The 15,518-nt window shown below is 43.0% G+C and overlaps 1 protein-coding gene across 12 annotated transcripts; it reads right to left on the minus strand.

Moving 5' to 3' along the window:
• Nucleotides 1–450: 450 nt before the first annotated feature.
• LOC106609366 (BTB/POZ domain-containing protein KCTD5) lies at nt 451–15,228 on the minus strand. 12 transcript variants are annotated; one of them, XR_001329690.2, is made up of 7 exons: nt 14,675–15,227; nt 5,549–5,657; nt 4,530–4,621; nt 3,744–3,890; nt 3,063–3,188; nt 2,123–2,251; nt 451–588 (listed from the first exon to the last, which is right to left on the minus strand). XR_001329690.2 is itself a non-coding variant. In XM_045723911.1 (7 exons), exons 1-6 carry the CDS (start codon nt 15,023–15,025, stop codon nt 2,157–2,159), a joined length of 912 nt encoding a protein of 303 aa, XP_045579867.1. In that variant the 5' UTR covers nt 15,026–15,227; the 3' UTR covers nt 451–588; nt 2,123–2,156. The 12 variants fall into 12 exon arrangements, 11 of the variants coding, with proteins under 11 accessions (XP_045579867.1, XP_014063641.1, XP_014063645.1 ...); XM_045723911.1 differs by having other exon boundaries at nt 2,123–2,246; nt 3,744–3,887; XM_014208166.2 differs by having other exon boundaries at nt 2,123–2,246.
• Between the last annotated feature and the right edge of the window lie 290 nt (nt 15,229–15,518).

The following is a 15,518-nucleotide window of genomic DNA, read 5'->3' on the forward strand; positions in this document are numbered from 1 at the left end:
CGGGGGAGTGTGTGTGTGAGTAAGAGTGAAAGAGAGTGTGTGTGTTGCTGACTGTGGCCAGTTAGTTGATGTCCGTCTGTCTGTCTTTCTAAGTCTCACTAAATGCCAGACGCACCACAGGCCCATGTCTCACTACTGTATCAAGCCTCAGACCAGGCAGAACCAGTCTAAACAACAATAACAACTTACTAATGAATCATATTCCACGTGTGAAATTCATACCCATTTTCATATTTGGATGAGGACATTGACTTGCAGTGCTTTTCAACCATTGTTTTTGGTCAAATCTATTTGACTAAGATTCATTAACCGCCGTGACTTAAGTGGTGATTAGAATGAAAATACATTTTAAAATGATATTTATACAAAATGCTTTTACTAACATGTCTCACATTTTGAAAATGTTGGCGTGAGGGACATTTCTGCTTATGTTTCAATAATATTTGAAAATAATGTTTGAGCATTTATTGGTAGTTTTTTTCCCAAAGCAACAACAATACAACATATATAAACAAACACATAATGGAATGTCAAGCTAAAAAAATACATTTCTCTCTAGTACATCCGGGATCCGTGGATGTGAAAAAGCTGGAAGACAAGCAGAGAAAGGAGAAACCATCTTTAAAGACAGATTATCATGTTCATATAAACCATCACAATATTGAGAAACATTTCAAGCTGTGGATCAGCTTGGATTGGATGACGTGGGAAACAATCACAGAAATGTCATGTTTGATGCTGATGGTGACCATGGTGACAGTAATAGTGTGTGTCCCCTTGTTGTGGATGGAAAACAACAACATACACTTGATTGATTCATTGGTGTTTGGATAAACATAAAATGCAGCAGCTCCACTTTGTGACGTTTTCACAAACTATGTCCCCTTTACACTTGTACAAGTAAAATGGTGTGTGTGTATGTGAACTGTAAAATACACTAATACCACTATTACACAAAAGGTCAGGGCTATTCCATGTCATTGGTAATGAGAGACCTTTAAGAGAGGGTTTGGATCAGTGGCAGCACAGCAGCGTCAGCTCATTATTAGTCTCGGATATCCCAGATCTAGGACATTGTTCATGTGAGAGGCATCTAGAACATTGTTCATGTGAGAGGCATCTAGAACATTGTTCATGTGAGAGGCATCTAGGGCATTGTTCATGTGAGAGGCATCTAGAACATTGTTTATGTGAGAGGCATCTAGGGCATTGTTCATGTGAGAGGCATCTAGAACATTGTTCATGTGAGAGGCATCTAGAACATTGTTCATGTGAGAGGCATCTAGGGCATTGTTCATGTGAGAGGCATCTAGGGCATTGTTCATGTGAGAGGCATCTAGAACATTGTTCATGTGAGAGGCATCTAGAACATTGTTCATGTGAGAGGCATCTAGAACATTGTTCATGTGAGAGGCATCTAGAACATTGTTCATGTGAGAGGCATCTAGAACATTGTTCATGTGAGAGGCATCTAGAACATTGTTCATGTGAGAGGCATCTAGGGCATTGTTCATGTGAGAGGCATCTAGGGCATTGTTCATGTGAGAGGCATCTAGAACATTGTTCATGTGAGAGGCATCTAGAACATTGTTCATGTGAGAGGCATCTAGAACATTGTTCATGTGAGAGGCATCTAGAACATTGTTCATGTGAGAGGCATCTAGAACATTGTTCATGTGAGAGGCATCTAGGGCATTGTTCATGTGAGAGGCATCTAGGGCATTGTTCATGTGAGAGGCAACCCATCTTCCTAGGGAGACTAGCTCATCATCAGAATAGCTGGGTTATGCTGCTGATCAAATCATGTCCCAGGCAGGACACAAAGGCCCCTGAGTATTATCAAGCTCTCTGGCATCACAATTAGTATTTCAAACAAATAGAAGCCAACATTTTTTGACGGGGAGCAAAAGTTCAAGGCCTGCTTTTTTCTCTACATATTGTAAAAATCAACAACAACAAAAACTTTAATAAAGGTTACAGTCCATCCTTGGCCTTTGATTACTGTGTTGAGTTTGGGGTAAGGGAATGCCATGCTGTGAAATAGCCCTGGATCCCTTTTGATCACACGGTCTACTACTGCTACTAGCCACCACCAGCCAACAACACTAGCATGGATCCTCACCAATTCACGTCCTTGGAACATTGACACAAGACTGTCATTCCCTTATGCACTCATTCAGGGTGGTATTTCTCTCTCCTCCCTCCTCCTCCTCCTCCTCCTCCTCCTCATCCTGCACCTCTGAAGCCTTCCCTCGAATAAAAATGTGGAGAATAAAAAATGACAAAAAATAATGAACAGATTGATGAGTATCATGGAGAGAGAGAGAGAACATATGGACGATAGAGTGAATGTGCTTGTGAATTACATTTGGGAGATGTGTGTGTGACATTTGGAGTGTTGCCTCCTGAGTGCCGCAGTGGTCTAAGGCTGTGCCACTAGAGATCCTGGTTCGAGTCCAGGCTCTGTCGCAGCCGGTCGCGACCGGGAGACCCATGGGATGGTGCACAATTGGCCCAGCGTCGTCCGGGTTAGGGGAGGGTTTGGCCGGCAGGGATGTCCTTGTCCCATCGCGTGTTAGCGACTCCTGTGGCGGGCCGGGAGCAGTGCACGCTGACCAGGTCGCCAGGTGTACGGTGTTTCCTCCGACACATTGGTGCGGCTGGCTTCTGGGTTAAGCAGGCATTGTGTCAAGAAGCAGTGCGGCTTGGCTGGGTTGTGTTTCGGAGGATGCACGGCTCTCGACCTTCGCCTCTCCCGAGTCCGTACGGGAGTTTCCGCGATGAGACAAGACTGTAACTACCAATTGGATACCACAAAATTGGGGAGAAAATGGGTAAAAAAAAAAAATTGGAGTGTTTGAGTGGAGAATGCTGAGACTAAGATCAAAGGATGCCGAGATCATCTTGGATAAGGAGAAATGTCACAAAGGGACAGATCCATATCCTGCTACTTCAGACCTTGGTGGAAGTGAATGGTGGTGATAGGTGAATGGTGTACAATGTAGGAGTATATCCATCTGACGCATGTGTACCCGTGTGTGTTTCCTGTGTGTCAGTGTCACCTTGGTCTTGTGGCTCTGTTCAGTGCCCAGGCCTGAGCCAGGTGTGTGTAGCTCCTTGGACACCACACACAGAAACTCTGCCTGGTCCTCTGTCCCATAGCTGTACGACGAACCAATGTTCACCATCTACCACACGCACACACAGAGAGAGAGGAGAGAGCGAGTGAGTCACACACACGGAGAGAGAGCGCAAGAGAGAGAGAGAGAGAGATGGCCCCATATCACAGCAGGTAAGCCCATGGATGCTCATGCTGAGAGCAGGGACAGATGAGAAGGACAGCTTAGCAGCACTACAACTACGGGCAGTGAGACTGAACTGTACACCCTGTCACAGTGACGGCAATGTTTAGCATTACAGCATCACTCAATACTTTTTACTAAACTGTCAATGTGCCAACATATGGTAGCTTCTATTGGAACTTCCTTAGCTCTGCATCCTTTTTGCATCTCCTTCCCCTTATGATCACTGGTCTGTGTTTGCAACACAACATGTCTGTTTAGATCAGTCTTCTTCTGAGGGGAAGGAAATGTGAAAAGGAGGCTGTCTTTGTGAGCAGATTAGGACTGGGCCTTGGTCTCTGATTGGTCTTCCTCTGAGGCTCTGATTGGCTAACAGAGAGCAGGAAAGGAGTTGATTGGTTGCGTGGGTGGTAGAGCAGAGGAGCAGCAAGTCCAACCCACAGTCCAGAGCAGTCCAGTGTGGGGCTTTCGGCAGGCGCGTACGCTGACCTGCTCAAACTGCCAGCCGTCCGACATGGTGGAAACCATCTGGGTCAGCTCCTCCTCCTGGCACTGCAGCACCCGGTACACATGTTTAGGAGGCACCTGCTGATAGACAGAGAGAGAGAAGAGTGTGGAGAGAGAGATATGTAAACACTGCAGCACCCGGTACACATGTTTAGGAGGCACCTGCTGATAGACAGAGAGAGAGAAGAGTGTGGAGAGAGAGATATGTAAACACTGCAGCACCCGGTACACATGTTTAGGAGGCACCTGCTGAGAGACGGAGAGAGTGAGTAAGACAGAGTAGTCAAAAGTTGGAGAAGGTGATAGGTGTTTGTAAGGAAAGGAAAGAAAAGGCAGAGAAAAAGAGGATAGGGAGAGCGAGAGGGGTGGTGGGTGAAAAGGAGGGGGTATAGGGAGGCAGTGTGTGTGGATGTGTGTGTGTGTGTGTGTGTGTGTGTGTGTGTGTGTGTGTGTGTGTGTGTGTGTGTGTAGCCAAGGGGCAGTAAACTGTATAATACAGAGAGAGGAAGATGGAGAGATACATAACAGAAATACTAGAGAGGCGACATCATGTAGACAGGACAGAGGGGATGGGTGGAATATACTAGAAAATACAGAGGGAAACATGGCAGAACTTTCGGCACAAAGCACTGGGTGCGAGTCTGTTGTTTTAACCTGTAGCCATCTTGTATTTGTGTATAACTCGACCGCTTATGTACAGTGTGCGTGTGTGTGTTTGACCTGTGTGACTTTACAGTCCCGCTCCAGGATCCGCTCCTTGATCAGTTTGATCAGAGGAGTGATGTTGTAGAACTCAGCCTCCTCCAACACACCTGGGAGAGAGAACACACACACACACACACATACAAACACACACACACACACACATACACATACACATACACACACACACACACACACACATACACATACACATACACATACACATACACATACACACATACACATACACATACACACACACACACACACACACACACACACACACACACACACACACACACACACACACACACACACACACACACACACACACACACACACACACACACACACACACACACAGAGAGAGAGAGAGAAATCAGAACCATGGACATCCAAATCATACTTATCTTATGCTGATTGGACTAAATAGTTTTTGGTATCTTTTAGTTGTCACTGCCAGGTCGCAGTTGTAAATGAGAAGTTGTTCTCAACTAGCCTACCTGGTTAAATAAAGGTGAAATAAAAAAAATACAATAAAAAAACTGTCTTAGACTAAGCATAGGTTATTAGATGATGTTGAAATGTTTGCGACTTGGGTAACTCATGTAATTCTAAATCAATAGTTGTTTAGTGGTCCGAAAATGTGGGAAACATTAACTTGCTTGACCAGGCTGTAGGTCATGTAACTGTTTGTTACATGCAATATGCTTTGTGGACATTGCCGGAAAGAGGTTGCTCTCCGGTTGTGATGAAACAAAGGTCTGGTTGAATTTATTCTACCACTGTGTCTTCTTATTGTCTCGGCCTTAGACCTATATATCACGGTGTGAAGGAATATGAACTAACAGGTTATAGAGAAAGCAACTCAATTATCACAACACATAGGTTGAAGTATGGCTTTTTTACTAGCTTCCCCAGTGATTTTACCCACGCACCACTGCTGCATGCTTATTGCTAGTCTTACAATGCATTAAAAATGGCATCATAACACATTATGTAGTACATGTCAAAAAATACCAAACGTAATCCAGTACCTTCTTCAGCCAACTCCTTGTTGTAGACCAGTTTTCCGTGTCGCAGGTAGTTGAGGATGGGGCCAAAGTAGGTGGGGTCTCTGTCTATCACATAGGCCCCTGTCTCATCCTGCAGTAGAGGAGAGAACCATAGGAATTACTAGTATGAATAGGAGATCAATATTAAGTGCTATTCTATTGCGCTATTCTAGTCTATTGGGTTTTGGTCAATATGTAGAATTGAAACCCCCTTCCGATTACCTGTTACTACTAATAGCAAAAGTCCTCTTTTGTTGAGAAGGACGATAATTAGTGATTGAGTCTCTCTTACAGCCTAGGGATGGGGGGGTAGAGAGAGATAGGGGCTAAGAATGAAGAAAGAGTAGCATGGAGAGAAGGGAGAGACAGAAGAGAGAGAGTTGGAGAGAGAGCCTGTTACATTCACATGGCTTGGCCCTTTCTTGGCTGACGGCCTGCCAGTGCCTTTACAGCATCTCCATAGAGCGCTCCCTTCCTGCCGATTACTCAACCAGCCCCAGGCACCCATCCACAAACACAGAGACACTAGAAAGAAAGAGGGAGGTAGAGAGAGATGAGAGAGAGGCCAAGGAGTTCAAAAAGAGGAGAATGGGAGAGAGGGATTGAGGAACAGGAACAGAGTGGAGCGAGGTAGCAGAAGAGCAGAAAGTGAGAAGTAAACTATATATACAAAAGTCTGTGAATGCCCCTTCAAATTAATGGATTCGGCTATTTCAGCCACACATGTTGATGACAGGTGAATAAAACTGAGCATACAGCCATGCAATCTCCAGAGACAAACATTGGTAGAATGGCCTTACTAAAGAGCTCAGTGACTTTCAACGTGGCACCGTCATAGGATGCCACCTTTCCAACAAGTCAGTTTGTCAAATTTCTGCCCTGCTTGAGCTGCCCCGGTCCACTGTAAGTCCTGTTATTGTGAAGTGGAAACATCTAGGAGCAACGACGTCTTAGCCCCGAAGTGGTAGGCCACACAAGCTCACAGAATGGGACTGCCGAGTGCTGAAGCGCATAAAAATCGTCTGTCCTCGGTTGCAACACTCACCACCGAGTTCCAAACTGCCTCTAGAAGCAACGTCAGCACAATAACTTTTAGTCTGGAGCTGCATGAAATAGGTTTCCATGGCTGAGCACACAAGCCTAAGATCACCATGCCGCAATGCCAAGCTGGAGTGGTGTAAAGCTCGCCGCCATTGGACTCTGGAGCAGTGGAAACGCGTTCTCTGGAGCAGTGGAAACGCGTTCTCTGGAGTGATTAATCACGCATCTGGCAGTCCGACGGACAAATCTGAGTTTGTCGGATGCCAGGAGAACGCTACCTGCCCTAATGCATAGTGCAAACTGTAAAGTTTGGTGGAGGAGGAATAATGGTCTGGGGCTGTTTTTCATGGTTCAAGATAGACCCCTTAGTTACAGTGAAGGGAAATCTTAACGCTACAGCATACAATAACATTGTAGACGAGTCTGTACTTCGATCTTTGTAGCAATAGATTGGGGAAGGCCCTTTCCTCATTCCTTAAAGAATGAGAGCCTGCAGATCAGAATGAGAGAGAGGGCGCAAGAGCGAGATGGCCCGGAAGGATGGAGGGTAAGTGAGGCACTCAGCTGAATGAAGCTGAGTCTTGGGAGCCAGGCAGAGAAAAGGAGAATGGACTGTTGACGAGAGCTGGCAGACACTGGAGAAAGGAGGAGGGAGAGGGAGATAAAGGGGAGATAGACAAGGGCAGGGGTAGAGGTATAGGTGCTGGGGAAAAGGGGGCTGGACAGGGGCAGGGAGAGACAACCCAGAGCAACTGCAGTTGAGGACAGACAGACAGACACCTCATTGGACATGACAGTATGTATTTTTTATATTATTTTTAAAATGTAATCTTTATTTAACTATGCAAGTCAGTAAAGAACAAATTCTTATTTACAATGACGGCCTACCCCGGCCAAGCCCGGACGACGCTGGGACAATTGTGCGCCACCCTATGGGACTCCCAATCACGGCCGGATGTGATGCAGCCTGGATTCGAACCAGGGACTGCAGTGACACCTCCTGCACTGAGATGCAGTGCCTTAGACCGGTGTTGTCATGTATGATGACAACACCAGAATATCCCAGTACCATTGCTATAAATGAAACATGAACGCACAGGCACACAGTGAGGGTGAAGATTAAAAATGATCTACTCTCTCTCTCTGTATTTCCTGTCCTGTTCGTTCAGCCACACCGCCACCGGTCGGCCCATTAAACAGCCGTCACGGAAAAGTCAACCCTCACCTGGTGTGTTAATGGTTTACCCGGCGTTTTCCCAAGGAACTACACAGTTTGCCTAGCCTAGTTCCAGGTCCCTATGGGGGCCTCACTGGGTCCCACAGGAAAAACCTGTTAGGAAAACAGGGGTGTTGTTTGTCTCAACACAGAGACAGACACACATACAATCATTTGACTTATTCTAAGGAGAAAACAATAACTGAAACCAGAGTGAGATAGGAAGGAGAGGAGGAGTGAGACTCATGGACACTAGTGCACTAATCAAATCAAGCTTTATTTATATAGCTTGCACTTCACAGGAAAAAATAGAAATAAACAGAAACATTTACTACACAACAAACATAAGAGGATAAAAAAAGAAAAGTAGAACAATACAAACTGAAAGACTAAAAAGCACCCTAAGGAAAAGCAAAGATAAAAAGGTGTGTTTTAAGATCACAGTTTGGGCCCCCCTCAGGTCTCTGGCAGGCTATTCCAGAGGCTGGGTGCATAATAACTAAAGGCTGCCTCTCCATGCCTCTGGGTCCTAGGCTTTGGGATAGTTAAAAGGCCAGTTCCAGAGGACCTGAGGGACCTACTGGGTACATAACTTAAAAGCATGTTTGACATGTATTGGGGTGCACAATCAAGGATTGATTTAAAAACCAATAGAAGAATCTTAAAATGAATTTTAAAACTCACAGGCAGCCAGTGCAGAGACTTTAAAACCAGTGTAATGTGTGCTCTCCGTCCAGTGGCAGTTCTAGACCATTTCAACTGGGGGGGCCAAGCTGGGGCCAGTTGTACTGTTAGAGGGGCCAGTTACATTAATAACGGATGTAAAAAAAGAACGATAGCAAAAATTTGTTATGTAAAAATTTTTTCACACTCCACATTTAGGGAGGCCACAAGGGGGTCCAAAATTGTTGTTACAGGGGCACTGGGCCCCCAGAACCGCTAGTGTCTCCGTCTGGTCTTGGTCAGTACCCGTGCTGCAGAATTCTGTACGTTTTGCAGTTGACCAATGGCTTTCTTGGGTAGACCAGACAGGAGAGCATTACAGTAGTCAAACCTGCTTGTAATAAAAGCATGGATGAGCTTCTATGTATCAGCCTGAGATAGAAAAGGACAAATCTTGGCAATGTTCCTCAGGTGGTAAAAAGCTATTTTGGTCAGATTCTAAAATAAGCGGTATCATACATAAACTTAACCGCATCAGGTCTTGCTTGACTCATATCCAGCCTAATGTCTGAAATGAACTAACCACATCTAGACGTGGAGGAGAGCAGGGTAGGATTGATCAGGCCATCAAAAGAAGAGCACTCAAATTGATCTGATTATTAGTGATCAAGTCAGAAAAATAAAAGGTCACACACAAAGACGATGCGCCTCATCTATTCATTGTGGCCACTGGTGCAGGAGCCAGTCAACTGACAGTACAACACTGGGTTATGCATGTGGCCAAGGGACGAGACCATCTGTAATCATAGGCTACAAACAGACGGAAAGACAGACAGTCACTCTGAAATGAATCATATTATATAGCCCTACTGCATTAGTGATGTACGGTATTTCATGAACAGATCAGTCACATGTTGACAACCTACAGTCCATTCAGAAAGTATTAATTCGTTTTGACTTATTCCACATTCTGTTGTGGAATTCAAAATGGATTTAAAAAAAATGTTTTACAAATCTCACCCATCTACACACAATACCCCACAATGACAAAGTAAAAACATGTTTTTAGAAAGGTTTGCAAATTTATTTAAAATTAAATAGAGAAATCTCATTTACATAAGTTTTCACACCCGAGTCAATACATGTTAGAGTCAACTTTGGCTGCTATTCCAGCTGCGAGTCTTTCTGGGTAAATCTCTAAGAGTTTTGCACACCTGGATTGTAGAATATTTGCAATATAAGTTCTGTCAAGTTGGTTGTTGATCATTGCTAGACAGCCATTTTCAAGTCTTGCCATAGTCAATAGTCAATACAACTTTTTTTTTGTCATTTAGCAGACGCTCTTATCCAGAGCGACTTACAGTAGTGAATGCATACATTTCATAAAAAAAAATTCCTGTGCTGGCCCCCCGTGGGAATCAAACCCACAACCCTGGCGTTGCAAACCCCATGCTCTACCAACTGAGCTACAGGGAACTTAAGTCGAAACCGTAGCTATGCCACTCAGGAACATTCAATGACGTCTTGGTAAGCAACTCCAGTGTATATTTGGCCTTGTGTTTTGGGTTATTGTCCTGCTGAAAGGTGAATTTGTCTCGCAGTGTCTGTTGGAAAGCAGACTGAAATAAGGTTTTCCTCTAGGATTTTGCCTGTGCTTAGTTCTATTCTTTTTCTTTTTATCATAAAAAAATCCCTAGTCCTTGCCGATGACAAGCATTCCCATAACATGATGCAGCCACCGCTATGCATGAAAATTTGAAGAGTGGTACTCAGTGATGTGTTATGTTGGATTTGCCCAAAACATAACACTTTGTATTCAGGACATAAAGTTAATTTCTTTGCCACATTTTTTGCAGTTTTACTTTAGTGCCTTATTGCAAACAGGATGCATGTTTTGGAATATTTGTATTCTATACAGGTTTCCTTCTTTTGTCATTGAGGTTAGTATTGTGGAGTAGAGGTCGACCGATTAATCGGAATGGCCGAATTATTAGGGCCGATTTCAAGTTTTCATAACAATAGGTAATCGGTATTTTTGGACACCGATTTTATTTTTCTACACCTTTATTTAACTAGGCAAGTCTGTTTGTGTTATCACGTCAACTCCTTGTCATAACAAACGATTTTGAATTTTACCGTTGTTTAACTAGACAAGTCAGTTAAGAACAAATTATTATACACATTCTTATTTTCAATGACGGCCTAAGAACAGTGGGTTAACTGCCTTGTTTAGGGGCAGAACAGCAGATTTTTACCTTGTCAGCTTGGGGATTCGTTTTTGCAACCTTCCAGTTACTAGTCCAACGCTCTAACCACCTGCCTTACATTGCACTCCATTACATTGCACTGTCGTTGCACCAATCAGGGGCGAAAATCTGATATCCACTTTGGAGGGGACAATTACATGAAATTTTCTCAAGAGCAATTCCTGAGGGGGACACCAAAAGTAGTGCTGTAACACATAGCCTACATTGTAATATGGTAAATGTATATTGAGGAACCAAAGAAATAAGGTGTTTGCCATACTCCTAACTACCGGTACCCAAAACTACACAACTAATCACAACAGCAATACCATTGCCTTTAACAAATCTTAGTTCAGTCACCAGTTTAAGTTGAGAGTGGGGGTATCCATGGCATTTTCCAATTATGTTCCTATTTTACAAGTCCAAAAAATTGAGAACCTTTCATAATGTTGCCAAACAAAGACTCAACAAACTTACCTGAGACTCCCTGTCTCTGCCAGTCTGTCCCGCATATCTGTCCCCAACTCTGCTGTCTGTGTGCCATCTGTTGCCTGCTCTGCCTAATGACATCATTGTGAAACATTTCCATTAGAATTTCATTTCTTTCTTATGAACATTTTATCAACTAGTCTTTGAGATATTAGGCTACTAGGGTTCTTACTATGCGTTTTGGTGTATTGAAAAATACTCTGATGTCCGTCTTTTATTTTTCTGCCATTTTCTACCTGGCTGGCTGGCTGGCTACACACACACACAGTGTGTAGGTTATTTACAGTAGGAGATGGGCTTCTATCATCTTCAATCATTCTATTTGGGCTTCGATCTAAAAGGTAGCTAGCAAATGTGAAACGGATTAAAATGACAAGAGTTGACAGCTTTATGAGTTCACCATTTACACAACATATGCTGCAACCTTTTGTAATTTTAATAGTTTGTTTCATATTGGCTGGCTTCCAACAATAGCTGAATTTGCAAAGCTAGCGAGCACCAATTCAGTTTCAGTGGTGTTTGCTATAATCTTTGCTACCCGGGTTAAATAAAGGTGAAATAAAATAAATAAATAAAAGTTCCCTTGCGACAATTTAGCTTTTGCAACGAGACCATTAAATATATTTAAGACAATGGTAGAAGAGAGTGTAGTTCTGTTCAGTTTGGATTTCAGTTTATCGCTAACCTTATCACAGGGACTTTGAAGCACTAACTTACATCATCTGCATGCTGATTCCATCTTTGACGACGCCACATAAATGGAATAGGTACTAGCTAGCTTAATAGTTAATATTTGCGCGCTAGCTCTGCATATTCAGCTAGTGTGTGTGTGCGCGATTGACTGGATGAACCTCACGGCAGTTACGTGCAAACTAAGGAACTGGCAGTGGATCAAACCATTGTGAGGCAAAGGGCGGGGGGGGTCGCAATCTTTTGAAACTTAAAAACGCGCTATTAAGTGTCTATAATCAGAACAATTGCTTTCATTGCGTATTATTAATATTATTTAAATTACATAGTTATGTTTCAGTGATATATTGGGGGGGACAAATCATATTTTTCCCAGGATGGGGGGGTCGTGTCCCCCCCGTCCCCCCCGTGATTTCCGCCCCTGGCACCAATGTACCTAACCATAAACATCGATGCCTTTCTTTAAAATCAATACACAAGTATATATTTTTAAACCTGCATATTTAGTTAATATTGCCCGCTAACATGAATTTCTTATATCTAGGGAAATTGTGTCACTTCTCTTGCGTTCCGTGCAAGCAGTCAGGGTATATGCAGCAGTTTGGGCCGCCTGGCTCATTGCGAACTGTGTGAAGTCCATTTATTCCTAACAAAGGCCGTAATTAATTATGACATAACATTGAAGGTTGTACAATGTAACAGCAATATTTAGACTTAGGGATGCCATCCTTTAGATAAAATACGGAACGGTTCCGTATTTCACTGAAAGAAAAAAACGTTTTGTTTTCGAAATGATAGTTTCCGGATTCGACCATTTTAATGACCAAAGGCTCGTATTTCTGTGTGTTATGTTATAATTAAGTCTATGATTTGGTAGAGCAGTCTGACTGAGCGATGGTAGGCACCAGCAGGCTCGTAAGTATTCATTCAAACAGCACTTTCGTGCGTTTGCCAGCAGCTCTTCGCAATGCTTCAAGCATTGCGCTGTTTATGACTTCAAGCCTATCAACTCCCAAGATTAGGCTGGTGTAACCGATGTGAAATGGCTAGCTAGTTAGCGGGGTGCGCGCTAATAGCGTTTCAAACGTCACTCGCTCTGAGACTTGGAGTAGTTGTTCCCCTTGCTCTGCGTGGGTAACGCCGCTTCGAGGGTGGATGTTGTCGATGTGATCCTGGTTCGAGCCCAGGTAGGAGCGAGGAGAGGGACGGAAGCTATACTGTTACACTGGCAATACTAAAGTGCCTATACGAACATCCAATAGTCAAAGGTATATGAAATACAAATCGTATAGAGAGAAATAGTCCTATAATAACTACAACCTAAAACTTCTTACCTGGGAATATTGAAGACTCATGTTAAAAGGAACCACCAGCTTCCATATGTTCTCATGTTCTGAGCAAGGAACTTAAATGTTAGCTTTTTTACATGGCACTTTTACTTTCTTCTCCAACACTTTGTTTTTGCATTATTTAAACCAAATTGAACATGTTTCATTATTTATTTGAGGCTAAATTGATTTTATTGATGTATTCCATTAAGTTAAAATAAGTGTTCATTCAGTATTGTTGTAATTGTCATTATTACAAATACAATATATATATATATATTTTTTAAACGGCCGATTAATCGGCATCAGCTTTTTTGGCCCTCCAATAATCGGTATCGGCGTTGAAAAATCATAAAAATCGGTGGAGTAAGTACAATGTTGTTGATCTATCCCCTAGTTTTCTCCTATCAGCCATTAAACTCTAACTGTTTTAAAGTCATCATTGGCCTCATGGTGAAATCCCGAGCAGTTGCATGTTTGTAGTGGCTGGGTGTGTTAATACGCCATCCAAAGTGTAATTAACAACTTCACCATGCTCAAAGGGATATTCAATGTTAACATTGAATATCCCTTTTGAATATCCCATTTGATATGTGCCCAGCGTAGCCTAGTGGTTAGAGCATTGGACTAGTAACCAAAAGGTTGCAAGATCGAATCCCCGAGCTGACAAGGTACAAATCTATCATTCTGCCCCTGAACAAGGTGGTTAACCCACTGTTCCTAGGCTGTCATTGAAAATAAGAATTGTTTCTTAACTGACTTGCCTAGTTAATTAAAGGTAAAATAAATAAAATGGTGCCCTTCATAACGAGGCATTGGAAAACCTCCCTGGTCTTTGTGGTTGAATCTGTGTTTGAAATTCACTGAGGGACCTACAGATAATTGTTGTGTGGAGTACAGAGATGAGGTATTCAAAATAATGTTAAGCTCTATTATTGCACACAAACTGAGTCCATGCAATGTATTATGTGACTTGTTAAGCACATTCTTACTAAAGACATTTCAGCTTTTCATTTAATTAATTTGTAAACATTTCTAAAAACATAATTCCACTTTGACATTATGGGGTATTCTGTACAGGCCAGTGACACAAAATCTCAATTCAATGTAATTTGAATTTAGGCTGTAACATAACAAAATGTGGAAAAAGTCAAGAGGTGTGAATACTTTATGAAGGCACTGTATACCTGTAGCTTTTGTTTATACTACGCCACCACCCCTCTTGTCTCGAAAATCCGACCCTAGATAACAGGTGTTCGAGCATAGACACGCTACACAGGCCTGAATGAGGCAGCACTTGCACATCCACCTGACCCACTTGTCACTGCAGTACCAGAGCCACTCTGGTAGCATTCACTCATTCGTCTTGCCTTATCAGATTCGGATGTCATCTTGATCAAAGCGAAGACAAGCGCTTGATCAATTCTCTTCTTACCGTGTCCGAATGCAAGTCCTGTTGTTGGCAGAGCCGATAGAGAAATGAAGTCTGTTCTTTGAGTAGGGTATGCCGCGTTGTGAGGAATACGGTACCGCCCACGTTCAAACGGACCCATTTCCCGTTATTTCCCACTGTTGGATTGACTCCACAACCGTTCCCGATGCTGTGCGTTTCCGTTCCACTTGATTCGGTAGCGCTCGAGGTGGTCGTATTCTCGCTTACCTCGCTGTCTTTATTGTTATTGTTGTTGTTATTATTATTATTGTTATTGTAGCCCTGAGGTGTCGGTAACGAGCCGACTGCTAATACAGCCTGCGGCACCGATTTCCTTTTTTCCTCCGTTGCCATTAGGAAAAACAGCAATTGATGCAATAGCGTGCGTGCGTACCCACCGCCGTTAAGGTTCCTCTCTTTCTGAGAAACGGTGTACCTCGTTGTCTAGAGCTCCGCCCAACGATTTATATATATACACACAGATTGCTAACAGAGGACGCTGTTTTGAAGCCAAGGCACCTTCATTTTTGTGCTCCTTCACAGAGTCCCACAGTGGAGGTGTCATAATACCCATAACACCTATCGATCAAACAGGGAAATGGTTCCAATCGTTTTTCCACCGTTCATTTTTTCCCATAGGGGATTTTAGAAACACTCAAAACAAGGGATGAGTTTCGTGTAGGCTTACCCTGGCGTGACGTTTCGATAACGATGTAAATCTCTCTGACAAGGTGACTTTTATCAATATATTTGGCTCTATTTACTCAGATTCAAAATGCTAATTAGTATCAAAGTAAGACATCATGCAAAACTACAAATCCCTGCAAGTTCCTGCACATCATCTCTA

The sequence above is a fragment of the Salmo salar genome, chromosome ssa01 (assembly GCF_905237065.1).
Source record: "Salmo salar chromosome ssa01, Ssal_v3.1, whole genome shotgun sequence".
In the NCBI taxonomy this organism is placed as follows: Eukaryota; Metazoa; Chordata; class Actinopteri; order Salmoniformes; family Salmonidae; genus Salmo; species Salmo salar.